This window comes from Stenella coeruleoalba (assembly GCF_951394435.1).
Source record: "Stenella coeruleoalba genome assembly, chromosome: 16".
NCBI lineage: Eukaryota > Metazoa > Chordata > Mammalia > Artiodactyla > Delphinidae > Stenella > Stenella coeruleoalba.
Window position 1 is genome coordinate 76,459,332 of NC_137162.1, and position 20,265 is coordinate 76,479,596.

At 36.4% G+C, this 20,265-nt stretch overlaps 1 protein-coding gene across 3 annotated transcripts in view; it reads right to left on the reverse strand.

The window, feature by feature from the left end:
• The window catches only part of RYR2 (ryanodine receptor 2), a 719,519-nt gene that overhangs the window by 170,016 nt on the left and 529,238 nt on the right, over positions 1-20,265 (reverse strand). For all 3 annotated transcript variants that reach the window (XM_079900749.1, XM_079900747.1, XM_079900748.1), the window contains exons 53-58: positions 18,662-18,825; positions 16,386-16,464; positions 14,203-14,292; positions 13,267-13,404; positions 5,260-5,337; positions 4,042-4,117 (exon numbers count right to left, since the gene is read on the reverse strand). In XM_079900749.1, the coding sequence (XP_079756875.1) occupies positions 4,042-4,117; positions 5,260-5,337; positions 13,267-13,404; positions 14,203-14,292; positions 16,386-16,464; positions 18,662-18,825 (625 nt within the window). The remainder of the gene's footprint in view (positions 1-4,041; positions 4,118-5,259; positions 5,338-13,266; positions 13,405-14,202; positions 14,293-16,385; positions 16,465-18,661; positions 18,826-20,265) is intronic.

The following is a 20,265-nucleotide window of genomic DNA, read 5'->3' on the forward strand; positions in this document are numbered from 1 at the left end:
ATTAAAACCTTTACAGATAAGCAAAAGTTAAGAGAATTCAGCACCACCAAACCAGCTTTACAACAAATGCTAAAGGAACTTCTCTAGACAGGAAACAGAAGAGAAGGAAAAGACCTACAATAACAAACCCCAAACAATTAAGAATATGGTAATACAAACATACATATCAATAATTACCTTAAATGTAAATGGATTAAATGCTCCAGCCAAAAGACAAAGACTGGCTGAATGGATTAAAAAAAAAAGACCTGTACATATGCTGTTTAAAAGAGACCCATTTCAGACCTAGGGACACATACAGCTGAAAGGGAGGGAATGGAAAAAGATATTCCATGCAAATGGAAATCAAAAGAAAGCTGGAGTAGCAGTTCTCATATCAGACAAAATAGACTTTAAAATAAAGACTATTACAAGAGACAAAGCAGGACACTATGTAATGATCAAGGGATCGATCCAAGAAGAAGATATAACAATTTTAAATGTTTATGCACCCAACACAGGAGCACTTCAATACATAAGGCAAATGCTAACAGCCATAAAAGGGGATATCGACAGTAACACAATCATAGACGGGGACTTTAACACCCCACCTTCACCAATGGACAGATCATCCAAAATGAAAATAAATACGGAAACACAAGCTTTAAATGATACATGAAACAAGATGGACTTAACTGATATTTATAGGACATTCCATCCAAAAACAATAGAATACACTTTCTTTTCAAGGGCTCATGGAACTTTCTACGGGATATATCACATCTTGGGTCACAAATCAAGCCTTGGTAAATTTAAGAAAATTGAAATCATATCAGGTATCTTTTCTGACTACAACGCTATGAGACTAGATATCAATTACAGGAAAAAAACTGTAAAAATACAAACACATGGAAGCTAAACAATACACTACTAAAAAATCAAGAGATCACTGAAGAAATCAAAGAGGAAATCAAAAAATACCTAGAAACAAATGACAATGAAAACAAGATGACCCAAAACCTATGGGATGCAGCAAGAGCAGTTCTAAGAGGGAAGTTTACAGCAATACAATCCTACCTCAAGATACCAGAAAAGTCTCTAATAAACAACCTAACCTTACCCCTAAAGCAGTTAGAGAAAGAAAAACAAAAAAACCCCAAAGTTAGCAGAAGGAAAGAAGTCATAAAGATCAGATCAGAAATAAATGAAAAAGAAATGAAGGAAACAATAGCAAAGATCAATAAAACTGAAAGCTGGTTCTATGAGAAGATAAACAAAATTGATAAACCATTAGTCAGACCCACCAAGAAAAAAAGGGAGAAGACTCAAATTAAGAGAATTAGAAATGAAAAAGGAGAAGTTACAACAGACACCACAGAAATACAAAGCATCCTAAGAGACTACTACAAGCAACTCTATGCCAGTAAAATGGACAACCTGGAAGAAATGGACAAATTCTTAGGAAAGCACAACCTTCCGAGACTGAACCGGGAAGAAATAGAAAATATAAACAGACCAATCACAAGCACTGAAATTGAAACTGTGATTAAAAATCTTCCAAAAAACGAAAGCCCAGGGCAAGATGGCTTCACAGGCGAATTCTATCAAACATTTAGAGAAGAGCTAACACCTATCCTTCTCAAACTCTTCCAAAATATAGCAGAGGGAGAAACACTCCCAAATTCATTCTACAAGGCCACCATCACCCTGACACCAAAACCAGACAAAGATGTCACAAAATAAGAGAACGACAGGCCAATAGCTCTGATGAACACAGATGTAAAAATCCTCAACAAAATACTAGCAAAGAGAATTCAACATCACATTAAAAGGATCATACACCATCATCAAGTGGGGTTTATCCCAGGAATGCAAGGATTCTTCACTGTACGCAAACCAATCAATGTGATACACCGTATTAACAAACTGAAGGATAAAAACCATAATAATCTCAATAGATGCACAAAAAGCTTTTGACAAAATTCAACACCCATTTATGATAAAAACTCTCCAGGAAGTAGGCATAGAGGGAACCTACCTCAATATAATAAAGGCCATATATGACAAACCCACAGCCAATATCATTCTCAATGGTGAAAAACTGAAACCATTTCCTCTAAGATCAGAACAAGACAAGGTTGCCCACTCTCACCACTCTCATTCAACATAGTTTTGGAAGTTTTAGCCACAGCAATCAGGGTAGAAAAAGAAATAAAAAGGAGTCCAAATTGGAAAATAAGTAGTAAAACTGTCACTGTTTGCAGATGACATGATACTATACATAGAGAATTCTAAAGATGCTACCAGAAAACTACTAGAGCTAATCAATGAATATGCAGAGTAGCAGGATACAAAATTAATGCACAGAAATCTCTTGCATTCCTATATGCTAATGATGTAAAATTTGAAAGAGAAATTAAGGAAACACTCCCATTTACCACTGCAACAAAAAGAATAAAATACCTAGGAATAATCCTACCTTAAGAGACAAAAGACCTGTACGCAGAAAACTATAAGACACTGATGAAAGAAATTAAAGATGATACGAATAGATGGAGAGATATACCGTGTTCCTGGATTCGAAGAATCAACAATGTGAAAATGACTATACTACCCAAAGCAATCTACAGATTCAATGCAATCCCTATCAAACTACCACTGGCATCTTCCACACAACTAGAACAAAAATTTTCACAATTTGTATGGAAACACAAAAGACCCTGAACAGCCAAAGCAATCTTGAGAAAGAAAAATGGAGCTGGAGGAATCAGGCTCCCTGATTTCAGACTATATTACAAAGCTACAGTCATCAAGACAGTATGGTACTGGCACAAAAACAGAAATATAGATCAATGGAACAGGATAGAAAACCCAGAAATAAACCCCCACACATATGGTCACCTTATCTTTGATAACAGAGGCAAGAGCATAAATGGAGAAAAGACAGCCTCTTCAATAAATGGTGCTGGGAAAACTGGACAGCTACATGTAAAAGAATGAAATTAGAACACTCCCTAATACCATACACAAAAATAAACTCAAAATGGGTTAAAGACCTAAATGTAAGGCCAGGCAGTATAAAACTCTTAGAGGAAAACAGAGCAGAACACTCTATGACATAAATCACAGCAAGATCCTTTTTGACCCGCCTCCTACAGAAATGGAAATAAAAACAGAAATAAACAAATGGGACCTAATGAAACTTCAAAGCTTTTGCACAGCAAAGGAAACGATAAACAAGATGAAAAGACAGAAAGAGAAAAACAAATGCCATATGCTAACACATATATATGGAATCTATAAAAAAAGGTTCTAAAGAAGCTAGGGGAAGGACAGGAATAAAGACACAGATGTAGAGAATGGACTTGAGGACATGGTGAGGGGGAAGGGTAAGCTGGGACGAGTTGAGAGAGTAGCACTGACATATACACACTACCAAATGTAAAATAGCTAGTGGGAAGCAGCTGCATGGCACAGGGAGATCAGCTCGGTGCTTTGCGACCACCTAGAGGGGTGGGATAACGAGGGTGGGAGGGAGATGCAAGAGGGAGAGGATATGGGGATGTATGTATACATACAGCTGATTCACTTTGTTATACAGCAGAAACTAACACAACATTGTAAAGCAATTATACTCCAATAAAGATGTTAGAAAAAAAGAATGTAAGAGACAATAACATAACTGGACCGAACAAACCAAAAAGGCTGAGGATGGGAGATAGAATGAAATAAGAGAAATATTTAAGTTGGGGATAGAAGTCAGTGAGGGAGGTCTATGTAACTAAAAGAACACCTCGGGTATTAGGATAAGAAATATAGTTATCTACATCCTAAAATGGGCAAGAGAGAGCCATCAAAATTCTGAGACATGAGGAAATATACACTAGCAATCGGGAAATTAGGAAATAACATTTCCACCTTGAAACTAGTACAGCCATATTTGAACCATTCTAATAAAATAAAGCTGTAATGAGCTCTTATGCTGAAAAGACTATTTTATCCTTATCATACATTCATGTACTCAAACTCTGTTTTTTTATAAGGATTTTTAGAAAATATTACCTTTGGACTCCAGTTCCAGTTTCTTTTTCTTTGCCCATATATTATGGTAGTTTTCAGCCATCATTTCTGCCATAGCCTTAAACGAACAAAATATTTAGCAACTAAGTTATACTCTAAAAGGATAGTAGAAAAAGATAACTTTGCCTTCCAATATGTAATAGCAAAACATACTTTAAATTAACAAATCGTAGTGTGTTAGTGATAAAACACATGTAAAAGATAATTGAGCACAGCTTTGTTATTTAGAATCTGAATTTCAGAGGATTCTAATGATCTGTGAATTTACAAACCAGCAGAGGTGATGTGATGGGAATGGTCATTGTTCTTTATAATGTTTAGAGATACATGTTTTGTTAATTTAATAATGAAACTTCAAACTAGCTATGGACTTTAAAAATATGTTTATTTACAAGTTCTTATTTTAATTTCTAAAGTTTTAAAAGATGATGTAAACCTTACTGAATGAACATTGAATGCCAAGAGCATCAGACAAGCAGTCTAGATCCATGTCTGTCCCAATATAGGTCAGTCTGAGGTCTTGGACGAGTCTTGGCCTCTGTGGCCTTGGGGTTTTGACAAGATTACCTCCAAGATTCCTTTCAGTTTTGATTTTCAAGTTTACTATGTCACGTTAATACATTCGTACCAGAGCAATGACAAAGGGCAAGCCAAACAATTTAACAATCCATAGATTTTTTTATCTTTATATACTTGTATCTCTTGGAATAATACTAACAATGCCAATATCATTGTCTGATCATTATATTGACCTGTTAACTTATGTTCCATGGAAACAAATCAGGCAATTCAAAGTAGGTTCCTTAGTGACAAAGGAGACAGATAGAACTATGGTGGAGAAAGCAAAATGCCATCAGTTTCCCTGGATAAACAACTTATAATATATATTCTTTCATGAGTAATTAAAGTGATCCTTGAGCAGAGCATTATAAACTACTGATTTAGTCTCTTCTCACATGCAGCTATTTAATTATATTAGGGCTTTTACATAGATGTGATCTTTAAAGAAAATATATTATCCTAGAAAAAGTTCTATCAACTTCTACAGCATTAAAAGCTTAGGGTACATAATCTATAAATTCCATGGACCTTCTATATGATCACTACATTCAAATAATTCATGTTGTAAAATATATGCAGGAAGTGTTACAGTATGCTTTTTAAAAATGAAATTTGCAGAAAATTTTTAAAAGTACTTACATGCAGATCTCTGGATAGTGTAACATTGCTCATGTCAATGGCTCGGGGGCTATAACCATGGGCGGCATCTACAGAAACCTAGATAATTTGCAAAAAAATAGCCTCTCATTAAAAAACCCAGTAGAGAGAGATTTAAGAGACACTTTGGAAATATAAGGCAAACAAAATTCCAAATGTAACGTTTCCTCAGATAAAACTGGCAAGTAGCTACACAAACTGATTTTGCAAACATATCTAGCAGATTAAATTATATTTGGGTGTCTGACAAGTATTTATGATTGAATAATACATCCCAATATCTTAGGGATTGCCAATCTGTAAAGCTAACGATCAGGATTCAACAAATTATGTAGTGAGTGCAAGATTCTGAAATATTACCGGAATCAAAGGATAATTGAATTCTTGAGTTTCTTACAAATTCTAATTGGCTGCAATGAAATTTTCTTTTCCTCACACAAACGGTAGTTAATCAAAGAGGTCAGTATTTATAAATGTCTTTATGGGCCAAATAGATAAAATAAAGGCAACTTTTTAATTTTAAAAGCGCATCATATAGTACTCAGTGATTTGTAACGACATCCTCAATCACCAGAGGGTTTCCTTAATATCTAAATTTTGACATTTTAAGGATGAAATCTACAAAACAAAAAGACAGCCTACAGAACGGGAGAAAATATTTGCAAATGATGTGACTGACAAGGGATTAATTTCCAAAATATAAAAACGGCTCATACAGCTCAGTATCAAAAAAAACCAACAAACACCCCAATCAAATAATGGGCAGAAGACGTAAATAGACATTTCTCCAAAGAAGACATACAGATGGCCAACTGGCACATGAAAAGATTCTCAACATCGCTAATTATTAGAGGAATGCAAATCAAAACTACAATGAGGTACCACCTCTCACTGGTCAGAATGGCCATCATTAAAAAGTCTACAAATAACAAATACTGGAGAGAGTCTGGAGAAAAGGGAACCAACCCTCTGACACTGTTGGTGGGAATGTAAGTTGGTGCAGCCCCTATGGAAAACAGGATGGAGATTCCTCAAAAAACTAAAAATAGAGTTGCCATATGATCCAGCAATCCCACTCCTGGACATATACCCCAACAAAACTATGATTCAAAAAGACACATGCACCCTTATGTTCACTGCAGCACTATTCACATTAGCCAAGACATGGAAACAACCTAAGTGTCCATCGACGGATGAACGGATAAAGAAGATGTGGTACATATATACAATGGAACACTACTCAGCCACGAAAAAGAATGAATGCCATTTGCAGCAACATGGATGGACTTAGAGATGATCATACTAAGTAAAGTAATTCAGAAAGAGAAAAACAAATACCATATGATATCACTCATATGTGGAATCTAAAATATGACACAAATGAACCTATCTAGGAAACAGAAACACACTCACAGACATAGAGAACAGACTTGTGGTTGCCAAGCGGGAGGGGGTTGGATGGAGTGGGAGTTTGGGATTAGCAGATGCAAACTATCATATACAGAATGGATAAACAACAAGGTCCTACTGTATAGCACAGGGAACTGTATCCTGTGATAAACCATAATGGAAAAGCATATAAAAAGAATGTATATATACGTATAACTGAATCACTTTGCTGTACAGCAGAAATTAACACAACATAAATCAACTATACTTCATTTAAAAAGACAAGAATGAAACCTATCTTCCCATCAACTGCAAGAGGGTTTCACTTACTGTCAGGAGCTCTTACCTCATTCCACCCAACGGCATATTATGGGATAGTATGCCACAGAAACGAACTCTGGTTCATGCTTATAAATCTGAAATTATGTTTGCTATATTTCATAACTGTGTATATTCTCTTGTCAGACATGGATAAACAAAAAGCTAAATAAAAGGTACAATACACCTCAGATCTGTGCCCGTGAACCAAAGGGAGGCTATCATATGCTACCATTAATCATGTTCTCATGGGCTACACTCAACTCACTGGTCAGTTTTAACTGAATCTTGGCTTCTGTGTCAGTACTGAGCCTCTGCTGGGTACCATCCATAAGAGAATGTGGAATAAAAATCACAGTTTTTTCTCCCTTAAATACCCATGAAAGGAAATTGAGACTTAGAGAACTTAAGTGACTCGCCCAAGGTCACAGAGCTAAAATTCTGAGCAGGCAGGATTCCAACTCAGGCTCTCTGACTCCAGGCCCACTTCTCTCTCACTGTCACCTCTTTCCTTCAACATATCGCAGTATATTTCTTTCCCCAGCACAATACTACCCCTGCCCTCTCTAATGTAATCAGTTTCCAAGTTGCCAAATTCAAAGTCCTCTTTGCAGCTACCATCAAACTGGTCCTTCTACGCTGGACATGACTAACCACCACTCAACCAGCCCCCTCGTTTCACGAAACCACCCACCTGGCTCTCCACTTCCCTCTCCGATCTCTTTGCCTCCTTCTCTGGCTCCTTTTCCATAAATGACCTCGAAATATTTGTGGCTTTCCGGGTTCCCTCTTCAATTGTTTCTTTCTTTATTCTAAATGCTTTCTTTAGGTGTCCCTATCCACATCTACTTTAAATATTTCATTTATCAACCATGTTTTATTAAACCAAAAATGAGTTGATCCAGCCTAGCATCGCTCCTCTGCTCTAGACTTACATTTTCAACTATTCATTACCATCTCCATTTGGGATTCTATACGTGTATTCATTTTCTACTGCTGCCATGATAAACGACTGCCAGAAATGTAGTGCCTTAAAACATCACAAAGTTATGAGAAATCGGAAACAGGTCTCAATTAGCTAAATTCAAGGTGCCCACAGGGCTGTGTTCCTTTCTACAGGTTTTATCAAAGCACCTTTTCCCTGTCTTTCCCAGCTTCTAAAGGCCACCCGCATTTTTGACTCATGGCCCGTTCCTCCATCTTCAAGTCAGCTATACTACATCTCTCTGACCTTCCTTCCGTAGTCACGTCTCCTCTGTCCAAAGCCAGGAAAGCGTATCCACTTTTAAGGATCCTTGTGATTACGCTGGACCCACCAGTAATTCGGTAGACTCTCCCCCATCTCAAGATCATTAACCTTGATCACATGGGCAAACGTAATCGCACTGGCAAAGCCCCAGGAAATCAACCTTTCTACAGACAACAGTGATTGGCGATCATCTTTGGAGCCAGAATTCTGCCTAACAGGACATCGAAAATCAAAAGCATATTCTCTCCTTGCCACCCACCCCCCAGCACTAACCTCACCTCACATGCGCTACCCACCTGGTAGGCCAGTACAGACCCACGGCAACCCCCTCTGATTAGGGGGAGATTGAAGGCAGAAAGACAAACTCCATAGGAGGATATTGAATGCGATGCATGAAACAAAACAAAACATTAAATATCTGAATAGAGCAAAGACAGTGGACATGGAGGGAAGCGGACGTATCCCAGAGATGTTTTGTAGTAGAAGAGACAGAATTTTGTGACTTTTAAGTCATTATACCATGTAAATCGTAAACAGCAGAATCAAGTTTTTAAAGTAATTCTGTCTGACTCCAAAGCACTTGTCAACTTTCTTAAGACGGCCCCCAATGTTCTGGCCTGATTTGGCCCCTGAGACCTTTCTTCCCATCTCCTTGCTACTCATGAGCTCCAATCTCACTGGATTCCTCGCTTTCCCTCACACACGCCAGGCCACACTCTCATCTCAGAGCATGTGCACGACTTGCAACAGCCTTCCCCCAAACAGGTCCAACTCCCTCCCTTCATTTCAATTTATCTTCTCCATGCAATCTGCTCTGATAACCCTATATCATACTGCAACTCATCCCCAAAGGCTAACCAACTCCCCTGCTCTGCACTCGGAATCTGCCTTTCCATGCTACGTCTTCTCTTTCCATAATATTTATCACATTTTGATGTAGTATGTAGTTTACTTACATCTATTATTTACTTTCCCCGTTAACGTGTAAGCTCCATGAGAGCAGAGGTTTTTGTCTATTTTGTTGAAAAGCTTAGGCTAGTACATGGAACATAGCAGGTGCTCAGTAAATAACTGTTAAAAGAATGAACGAATCATCCCTCTACCCTAGCCTGTGTTTTAGTTCGAGATAGGTAACACTTGCCAAATTTCATTCCCATCTTCCTCTCCTTCTCAGGTTATAAGCTTATTTTTTAAAATTGTTTAAATAATTTATACCCTACATGTGTAATAAAAACCAGATATAAGAAATTAAAATTGGGAGGTAAATAAGGAATTACTGAGAACCCGTGGAATAGGACTGAAATTGTCAGAAATGTCCTCCTTTTCTGCTGAATTGAGTGACGACCAAGAAGTCAAAATCCACCAATTTACTGCTCTACTCAGCATCTCCTCACTGATAATTATATCAGCATCTATACACTCTATTCTTTTTTTAATTTTATTGAAGTACAGTTGATTTACAATGTTGTGTTAATTTCTGCTATACAGCAAAGTGATTCAGTTATATACATATATATATATTATTTTTCATACTCTTTTCCATTATGGTTTATCACAGGATATTGAATATGGTTCCCTGAGCTCTACAGTAGGACCTTGTCACCGATCCATCCTATATGTAACAGTTTACATCTGCTAATCCCAAACGCCCAATCAATCCCTCCCCGACGGCAACAAGTCTGTTCTCTATGTCTGTGCATCTGTTTCTGTTTCGTAGATAAGTTTATTTGTGTCATATATCAGATTCTACATATAAGTATACACTCTATTCTATATCCTATCAAGTTATTGGCTTTGTCATTGTCCATATATTACCTTAATATGCACATTACAAAACCCTAATTGAGTGGCAAATTTCCTGAAATCATGATTCATGTAGTGTTCATGGTAAACAAAAGACATTAACAATGTTATTGATCCACGTAAAAATAATAATGATCATAATTAGGTCTAACATTGAAATATACGCCTGTCACTCCTTTAAGTGATTTATAAGCATCACAACACGTAATTCTCACAATAATCTTTTAAATTAGATGCTCTCTTCTGTTTCATTTTAAAAAGGAGAAAACTGCAGCACAGAGAGGGTAAGCAGTTTGCCTGAGCTCACAAAAAAGCTATCTACTCCATGGGGAGGCCAGGATTTCAACCCAGACAGGCTGGGCCAGATCCGGCTGAGTTAAACACAGGCCGCTTCTGCCTCGCAGATGGAGTGCTGAGCCCCAGTGGAAGGAAGCTAAGAATATCAGCTCCAGAATCATGTCAACACGTGATCTCAATTCACCCAATTGCAGTCTTTACTATAAAGTGATGCCACCAAAAGTGTTCCTTAATTTATTCAAGAGTCTATCTATTACATAATAGAAAACATCTTTATAGTCACATGGGCAATCACTAATGGAGAGAAGAAGAGACATTAAGAAGTTTGGCAAGACGATAACTGAAAAAGATGACAATACTGTTAGGTTAGTAATTAAGAAATGGCAAGCTATTTTAACATTTCAAATAATGTTGGATCATGCTTAAAGAATGTTTGTGTGAAAATAACGGCAAGGATTAAAAATATATTTGTGGCATTTGTTGCTCTCTGTTTCTGATGCTGATAGAAATATAGAAATATGCTTTCTTTTTTTTTAAACTACTGAAAGGTCAAAGTACTACAAACTCAAACACCCTCTTTTATTTACCTTTGAAGAAATGCTCTCTGGCATTAAAAATATATAAATAATAATGGTAATAATAAGAGTTACCATTTACTGAGGTAAACAGATTGAGTAACGTGCCCAGCAGTTTATATCTAGAAAGTGGCGGTCCCAGGATTGAAGCCCCAGTGGTCTACCTCCAGAGCTGTCCCTCTTAATCTGTACATCTGGCATACGCACCTCCTAATATTTTGAAATGACGAAGGAGATTTAACAATATATGTCATATGTCACACATGTCACTCTGAAAATCATTAAGACTTAAGAGATGATTATATGGGTATCAATTAATAGTATCTATTGAGGGTTTAATGGGAACTGAAAACTGCACTAGGAGCTAAGCAGGGTGTAAGGAAGAGCAGAAATATACACAACCTCCACAATGATTTTTTAGCCATCTTGAGAAAAGCTTATTGAAATTCAGAAAAACATAATTATGATTTTCCTGGGGTTAAAACAAGGTAATCCTTTTCTGAAGATGGATTGGTTATAGCTTGTGAATTATAATTTACAGAGTCTGTAATCACTTCCGATGTTTTAGAATCAGTTTCTTAAATTTCGCGTAACATTTTATATCTGACATGATCCAGTACCATTTTGGAGTTTGTTATGTTTCATCATCGGTTACTGGTTTTTTTTTTTTTTCAGAGATGCTCGCAAAAGTATGAAATCTATAAGTTATTTTAGTCTTCTGGTGAGCGTGGCTAAAACTGTGGGATGAACCTTTGCTTCTCTCCCTTTTCTGGTATTTTTGAAAAATTCTATAGATAAGACAGGCAGAGGCATACTCAGCAGCCTGCCCTACTTGCTCTGACAGCAGTGGCAGGAAAAGGTATGGCAAAGACAGCAACAAGAGAACGGAGGACCCCTTTCTGTTGCAGCCCTTCCCTTGCCCTCTCTGGGCTGTGCTCCAGCATGTTATATAGGCCCAGGTTTTCTGGCTAATAGACAGGTCTTTTTTTCTTGTCTGCCTCCTACCATTTCTACCCTTTATTGCTGGCCCACAGAATCGGCACCGTTATTGTTTCAAAGGGCATGTTCTCATTCAACATATACAATTTTAGATTAGAGCACATAATTTTAGCTATGAAGGGCAGTGGGAGAATCTATTTTATTTTTCCTGGCAGAGCTTAAAGTCACTTCCGTTATGTAATAATTTCCTTATCTCCTATACAACTTACAGGGAAAAAAAAAAAAGACATCATTCCATTCTCTGCACTCTGAGCATTTTGTACATACCACTAGCCTAAATCTTATTGTTGTGGTAGGTTTAACAAGACTGTCTCTAACACCAAATTGTGAGTCTTTAGGAGCAGAATTGGATCTTATTATCTTTGTATTCCTATCACCTAGTCCTCAGTTTGTGCTCAATATTTGTTCAAACAGATGAAAACAAAATGTGATTTAGTTAGAACTGTGCACATGCATGGTAACACTGTACAATATGTTTTTACAGCTTCTATCTCCAGGGTACTTAAGAGAATATGATGTAAAACACGCCCAAATCAGAACTTAATCTATTTAACAGTACTATATGTCAAGTAGGAAGCATGGGAAGCACACGCTTTGAGTACCTTCATTTTCTTTTTTTCCAAAATGTCATCTGCATAAATGGCAATAATAAACACAATAGTTTGGTTAAACCAAAGGCAGTGGCCCAAGCAGTCTGGAAAAGGATGACGACAGGTTTAGCTCCCAGGAGAAATGAAAGGGCCAGGTGGTATCTTGTCCCCTCCTTGAACCCTAGGTTCTCAAGGTCAAGGCTGTCCTTATTCTGCCATCTTGAACACAGAAGCCCCAGAGCCAAGCCTTGTTAAGTTGACCCTTGACCTGATCCACTAGCGGCGTGCTCTTCGATTCCTGCGCTGCCTGTCTGGCTCATATCTTCCCTTCGCACGTGGACAGGTGCTCAAGCCCCCTTGTATGGAGCAGACGTGGGGCTTTTAGATCTGGATCACTACTATCTGACCACCTCTCTAGCTCCTAAGAACCAACCTTCAGTTCTTACTGGTAAGGAGACAAAAGCTCTGTAGACAACCTTTTCGTGGATAAAGGAACATATTTTACATCCTTCATTAGCATAACTTTAAGACTTTATCATCGAGTACTCCTTTATATACTGTCAGAAGCACAACGTGGACATAAACTCCAGTACTTTAACCAAGACCTAAACTCACTTAAATTAAAAGGAACAGAGTTTTCCCCCTTCTGAACTTCATGTTAGTCTTCAGAATTTTCAAGTTAGTTGTTTTGGAAAACACAATAATTAAATGAAATATTCAAATTATTTTAAAATAACATAAACAGTGGATTCATCACTGTGATTCTTACCTGGCTTGTCTGGGAAATACGACGAGTCCGGTTATAAAGGGCCATGCTGTCTCCCTCCCGTGTCCTTTCAATTCTCCACCCCCAGGCCAGCATAGTTTTTAAAGATTCTTTGATTGGCCAGCGATAAATTTCTTTTTCCTAGAAAAAAATCAGAAAAGGGTGGGGTATTATGAACCTAAGCAAAAATTTTAAATATTTAATGCTTTGTTCTGAAATACTCTGTCTTCACTTAAAATTTTTTGATTAGCCTTGTTTATTTAAAAATAAAAAAGGAGAGTAAAAATTCTGAAGAGCAGAGTGTGAGCTGAGACCTCGTTTGACTAATGCTGCTAAGAGGGAGCCTATCTTATTATACAGCATGAGGCTAATTTCCTTTAGTTTCCCAGATTCTGATACTTCAGACAGAAACTAGGAAGGAGAAACACAGTTAGGAAGAAGTCCCAGATTATATGCCATGTGCTTGAAGCCGTTTATCTGCTTCTCTTGAAGCAGAAAAGTAACTTCCTCTGTAAGCACGAACCTAGAAAATCCTTTTCACTTCACTTTTCAAGATACTGCTTGAAAAGTGGGGACTCAAAGAAGTAAAATATATGAAAACATAAATAATAAGCATATTACAATATATTACTTCATTATCCCTTATCAAAAAATTCTTAAGAATGAAAAGAATATTTTCTAAAGTTCTTAAAAATACAGGAGAGGAATAAAAATAAAAAAGAAACAGAAAAGTATTAGGTAGAGAAGAGAATAACCAATTAAATACTGACAGAAAATGGTACTACAGAGAAAAAAAACAATACATAAAAAAATGGGACCTTTGAGAAAAGGTAAAAATAGTATATGTAAAATAGACGTGTTAATAAGAAATTTACATAACAAAGAAAAAACCTCCCCCCCAAATTAAAACCATATAAACTTAAAAAATAAACACGTCACCTTTTCAGATAATAGTTTATATGGCTTCATTAATGGTTGAACTTTAGACGAGTCTGAATATATTTCTCCATAAATCCATCCGTTTGCCAACTAAAAAAAAAATCAAAATTGTTTTACATGCTTTAATTTTAGAGTGTAGGTGTACATGTGTTTAAGTGTGTACTTGATAAAGTAAATCTAAAATGAACCAAGATAAGGATTAAGGTTTGAACTTTATCCAGCATAAGTCAATAGAAAGAATTTCATCATAGTCAATGTTATTTTGAGTAACCACTTGGAACAAATCTTTTTATCCAGAGATTCAATGCATCCAGTCTTCCTTAGACAGGTCTGTGATTATGTCAATAGCCCTCCCCTAGGAGAAGGCTAAAGGCTGCACGACCCCTATGATATTCATTTTGGCCCATCTTGGGACCCCAACCTGTGTGACGAATAAGTGGGAAATACTCATTTTAAACAGGAAAACTGGAGCAGCTGGCTTATTTGGAAGCCTCCCGGAATAACGCTACTTGTTTTGCCTGCTCCTTTGTCCAATGACCTCTCAACACACTTGTTCCACGTGATTTTGCCCATATAATTTGGTGCATTCACTGTTTCCCTATATCATTTCATGTATGTCTATGGGATCCGGGTAACTAGGCTGAAATAGCTCAGGACTGCCTTCCTGTAAATCTCCTCTCCATCACCACCCCACCAGCTCAGTCTTTATAGAGGACAGATACTTCACTCTTACTGACTTACCTAGTAAATTGATTAAGTTACTGAACAAAGAAAGAGCCATACGCTTAACAAAACAAAAAGGGGGTTTCTTGGAAGGAGGGACCGGTTGGCCGAGGCAAAGACTGAAACTTAATATCAAGTTTAATAGGGTGGGGCTTCCCTGGTGGCACAGTGGTGAAGAACCCGCCTGCCAATGCAGGAGACACGGGTTCGAGCCCTGGTCCGGGAAGATCCCACATGCTACAGAGCAACAAAGCCCGTGCGCCACAACTACTGAACCTGCGCTCTAGAGCCCGCGAGCCACAACTACTGAAGCCTGCGCGCCTAGAACCTGTGCTCCGCAACAAGAGAAGCCACCGCAATGAGAAGCCCGCATGCAGCAACGAAGACCCAACACAGCCAAAAATAAATAAATAAAAATAAATAAATTTTAAAAAAAGAAAAAAAAGTTTAATAGGGTGATACTGAGTTGCCACATAACACAAGCAACCCTTGGAACCTTCGCTCTTTGATTTTCACTGCACCAAATCAGTACATGCTTATTTTAGATTCCTGCTTCATCTCAACTTAATTTCTCTGACAACCCTATTTTAACCATCTTCTCTAAGTTTAAGTAGGCTTAACTTAAATGTGACCACATTTCTCCTCCAGAAGAATCTCATAATATATATGTAGGACTTATATCACAGATTGCAACTGCTTTAGTTATCCCATTCAAGTTATCTTTTCTCGACAATGCAAATAAAACATGCCATCTTGCCTCACAAGTGAACTGCAGATCTACTTAGAGATAAGAAATACAACAGAAGAGTAGAAGGTGTAAATAATCACTAAATTCTGATGAATCATTTTCAAGATTTTATCTAATATAAAATTATACATAAAGCTAACGTTCCCTTAAAAGATGTCTGGACCTAGAGCCACTATTTCTTACTGAAGACCCTAACGATAGTTTAAAAAAAAATTGTTTTGAAGTACAGTTGTGTTAATTTCTGCTGTACAGCAGAGTGATTCAGTTATACATATATATATATATTCTTTTTCACATTCTTTTCCATTATGGTTTATCACAGGATATTGAATATAGTTCCCTGTGCTATACAATAGGACTTTGTTGTTTATCCATCCTACATATAATATTTTGCATCTTATTACTACTTTTTACTCTCACAAAAATGTATGTTTAGAAACTATATTTGATTTAATTAATAGATTTTTTGAATTTTTAACACTGTGCTTTTTATGAACACAAATATTCTTATGTGCATTATATGTACATCAGTGGCAGAACTAAGTATTTTATTAGACTAACTATTATGTCAGCAAATCATAATTAAATGTTCTTTCCTAATCTAAAGCTCTCACTTGAAAGTAGAAAATTGTCATGGTCAGAAATATCTGAGCCATGATCATTCATTAGGTACGTTCAGTACTGAATTAGAATGTGATATTCTGACTTTTACCTTGTCCATTGACCACTTGTCATGGGAATGTTCTGCATATTTGTTAATGAAGTATTCCAACTTCTCAGGAATTGTAATACTATGAGAAAAATAAAGAAAAAAGGTTTGATTTTCAGCACTTACAGGGAATCATATTAATAATTTACTCACAGCTTATGACTGCTTATACCCCATTCGATGCATAACTGTTAAAAAATTGGTTTAACAAGGTACTACTTTTCCATATGGTAGGAACAATATAAGAAAAGTCAAGCAGATAAGGTTCTACCCACTCATCTTATAATGAGTCACACTTTATGTCTTAATGTAAGTTATATACAATAAAAATTATACATAGTATAAATAAAAATAATTAAAATGTATTCAAAAAAGAGGACAACAGATAACACCGATTTTTCCTTTAAACCTGAATGAAGATATAGTTAAATTCAACAAGCTTAAAGACATACTTTTCTCCCACATACGTTCTTTGAAGTTATTCCTCCTTTTGACTTAAGTCTCTTAGGCAACAACTATAAATGGGTAGAAGACTGCTGAAATCTGATCTGTTCCATTTCAAATGTACTAAAATTAATTTTAAGTTAATTGCATACAACTAGTGATATGTTAATAATTTTAAATGTTAATGGTCTATATATAAATTCTAGATGTTACTAATATGAACTATAGGGAAAAGTAATTAACCAATTCATGCTTTATGGTTTTGATAACATTTCTTCTTGATGTCTTTCATGCTTAAATAAATATTTAATCCCTCGAACAGACATGGAGTCCGTGCAATTGAAAACCAAGTCTGATGGTAAATGTAAGACTTGGGACTATCAAATATACCTATGAATGGAAAAAATAACTTACTAATGCAATTAACTTTGAGAATAGAATTATAAGTAAAACCTAGTATAATGAGATGGTTTACTGTTCTTTTCTAGCAATGTTATCAGTTAGTAATTGAACTTTATGATATTCACATACTTAAAAAGCAGTATGTTAAAAAATCACAAAGATGTAGAAATTATTGATATCACTATGCAAACCTAGTCTGTTAAGAGGTCCCCAAAGGGGCTAGCCGAGGTAAATTAATATACATGCCCAACACTTATTCATTAATTGGATTTAATTAATCAAAGCCATAACATTGTTCTAATGTTATTTTAAAATCCTAGATTACATTGTATGTTAACAAACCACAAACTTACCCAAGTAGGAATGTGAACATGTGGTATTTTGGTTTACTTACTTTAGAAGAGATACAAAGGACCAATCACATAAGCCAAATACTGGGGGGGTAGAGTCTTTTCTCACAGGACTGTTATCAAATACCAAACATGCAAATTTAAGGCATTATCAAACTAATGGCATACCACCTGCCTTGAAATTGGGATCTGGTTATGGAAGCTAAACCAGCTGAGGGGCCACCCACAGACCTGAAAGTTGAACTCCCAAGCAAATTCAGATGCTGTGCATGGTAACTACCAAGTGACTACCTTGCTAATACTGATCTTGCTGAGTCACCACGGAATGGGTAAGATAATGTGGCATGGAGAGCAGCCTTCTTGCAAATGGAAAACCATGGTCCTACTTAAAGACAGTAACAACAACAAAAATGCTGAGACACCTGACGTACCCAAACATCCTATCTGTAGAGCAATTTACGCAAGTAGGTACATGGAAGAGCTTTCATAATGATAAGTAATATATTATCTGTGGTTAAGGTTGTCACACCGCATTCTCAATCCATGCTAAATTTTCCAGAAATATTCTCATTTGACATTCCCTTCACTCTCACGCTGTGCTTTCTGAGGCTGAACATAAGCTGCTAACCCTAGGCCTGGCTGAGATGTAGTGATGATGAAGTGATGCCCCGTAGCTCACAGAAAGAGCTTTGCACTGCATGCTGGGAGCACCCTGAATCAAAGACTCTGCACAGAAGTTGGCTTCAATTATTAATAAACATTTAGGGTAGAATTTCAACTAAAAAATAGAACTGATATACTTTCTTGATTCTCATTATTATAGGTATTGCCATGTGGTTATTTACAGAGAATCCTGACGATATTAAGAGTATATCTCTTAGAAGGTACATCTTATCTACTTCTGATATTTGTAGAACCATTATTATTACTACTATCATTTCATCAAGTAGAGGGACCCCTAGTAAAAGGATACCAATTCAAGGGGGGCATGGATGAGAGAAAGTTCACTTTAGTACCTTATTCAATTTCAGACTTCACACATCATTTACAATAAAAATCTGCTGCAATAGAAAGAGTCCATACTTTGAGGTATCAACAGGTTGTGGGTTAAAGTTCCCTTCAGAATCCATTGATGACTGTTTTTCCATCATACTGACATAATTTGACTCCATGTAGTCTGGAGGCAAAGCTCCCGCAACTGCACTCAGGCAAGGCAGTGCCAGTTTGAAAAGTTCTTGTTCATATTTCTGGGAAGAGATGGAGGACCAAAAAATAAATACTCCATTACTACTGAGCAAAGGCTGTCAACATGATCACTGCAGCTGACACGATGCTGTAACAGAAAATCTGAATTACCTTGGGCTGGCTCAACTCCCCGAAGGATTCTTTCTCTAGAAAATGGAAACTATAGCCTGACATCCCATAAGATGAGATGAGTGAAGCTTTGTACTGCAGTTGCAGCATAAAAGGAATAAAATCTTTGCTTCTCTAAACGTTTATTCTCCAATAATGGGAAATGAAGTGAACCTAAATATTCTACATGTATAACGTGTCTGTACAACATAAATATAATTTCAGTCAATGAGGACTATTGCTGCACCACATTATAAGACTAGACATGAAAAATACCCAAAGTATAACATTCCAGAGAGTAAGGAATTTTAACTGGTCTGTATTGCATTACAAAGGTATGAAAAATAAAATTCTGTACTGAGAAAGAAATTCTACAGGAGATACTATGCATAATCAAAATTTCTGGGGAGAGGTATTTGTATATTAATTACATAATTAGTTAAATTTGTATTTGTAGATTTTTTAAAAATCAAAAATAATAATTCCTTTATTATTAAAAAGTTTTTAATTCAAGTGTAGTTCATTTATAATGTTGTATTAATCTCTGCTGTACAGCAAAGTGACTCCGTTATATACATCTAGATGTTCTTTTTTTAAAAAATATTCTTTTCCATTTTGCTTTATCCCAGGAGATTGAATACAGTTCCCTGGGCTATACAGTAGGACATTGTTGTTTATCCATTTTAAAAGTTATCTCACTTTAAATGTTCAATTTTAAATTAAAGCTGTAAATGCTTCTCAAAATACCTTCTACATATTATTTCAAAAAGGCTCCGGGTTTACCCAAGGCAATTCAGCAAGAAAAAGCGTTGAGTTGTAGCTACCAAATGTAATCACAGATAAACTTCCCTTATTATGCAGTAAACTCTTGGTTATACTATTCCAGTCATCTGATAACGCCTTTGGGAATTCAAACTGATTTTGATGAATAATTTAAGCATAAGCATACGAAGCATGTTGTTCTGATTTTCTCTAAAATAATACACTCCAGTCTTCTGAAAGTATATGAACTATTCATTATAAATATGGCAACTATAAGGGAATGTCACATACATAAAGCACTGAGTACTTAAATCTCCGTAGCAGCAAAGTGGGAAAAGTCAGTAAGGCCACTGGAATATTATAATTTTATGAGATTTAATATTTTATATTTTTATATTTGACAGGATTTCTTCAGGCTTTCTAAGATTGGGGAGGTGACTGACTAGGGAGGGTTTGAGTCCAAAGAAGTCCAAATGCACCAGAAACTGATCAACCCATGTGCATAATTTCCTAAAATGCTTAGCCATTTTAAAGTCAGAAAATGTTATGATCACAAGGAACATGTTACCATC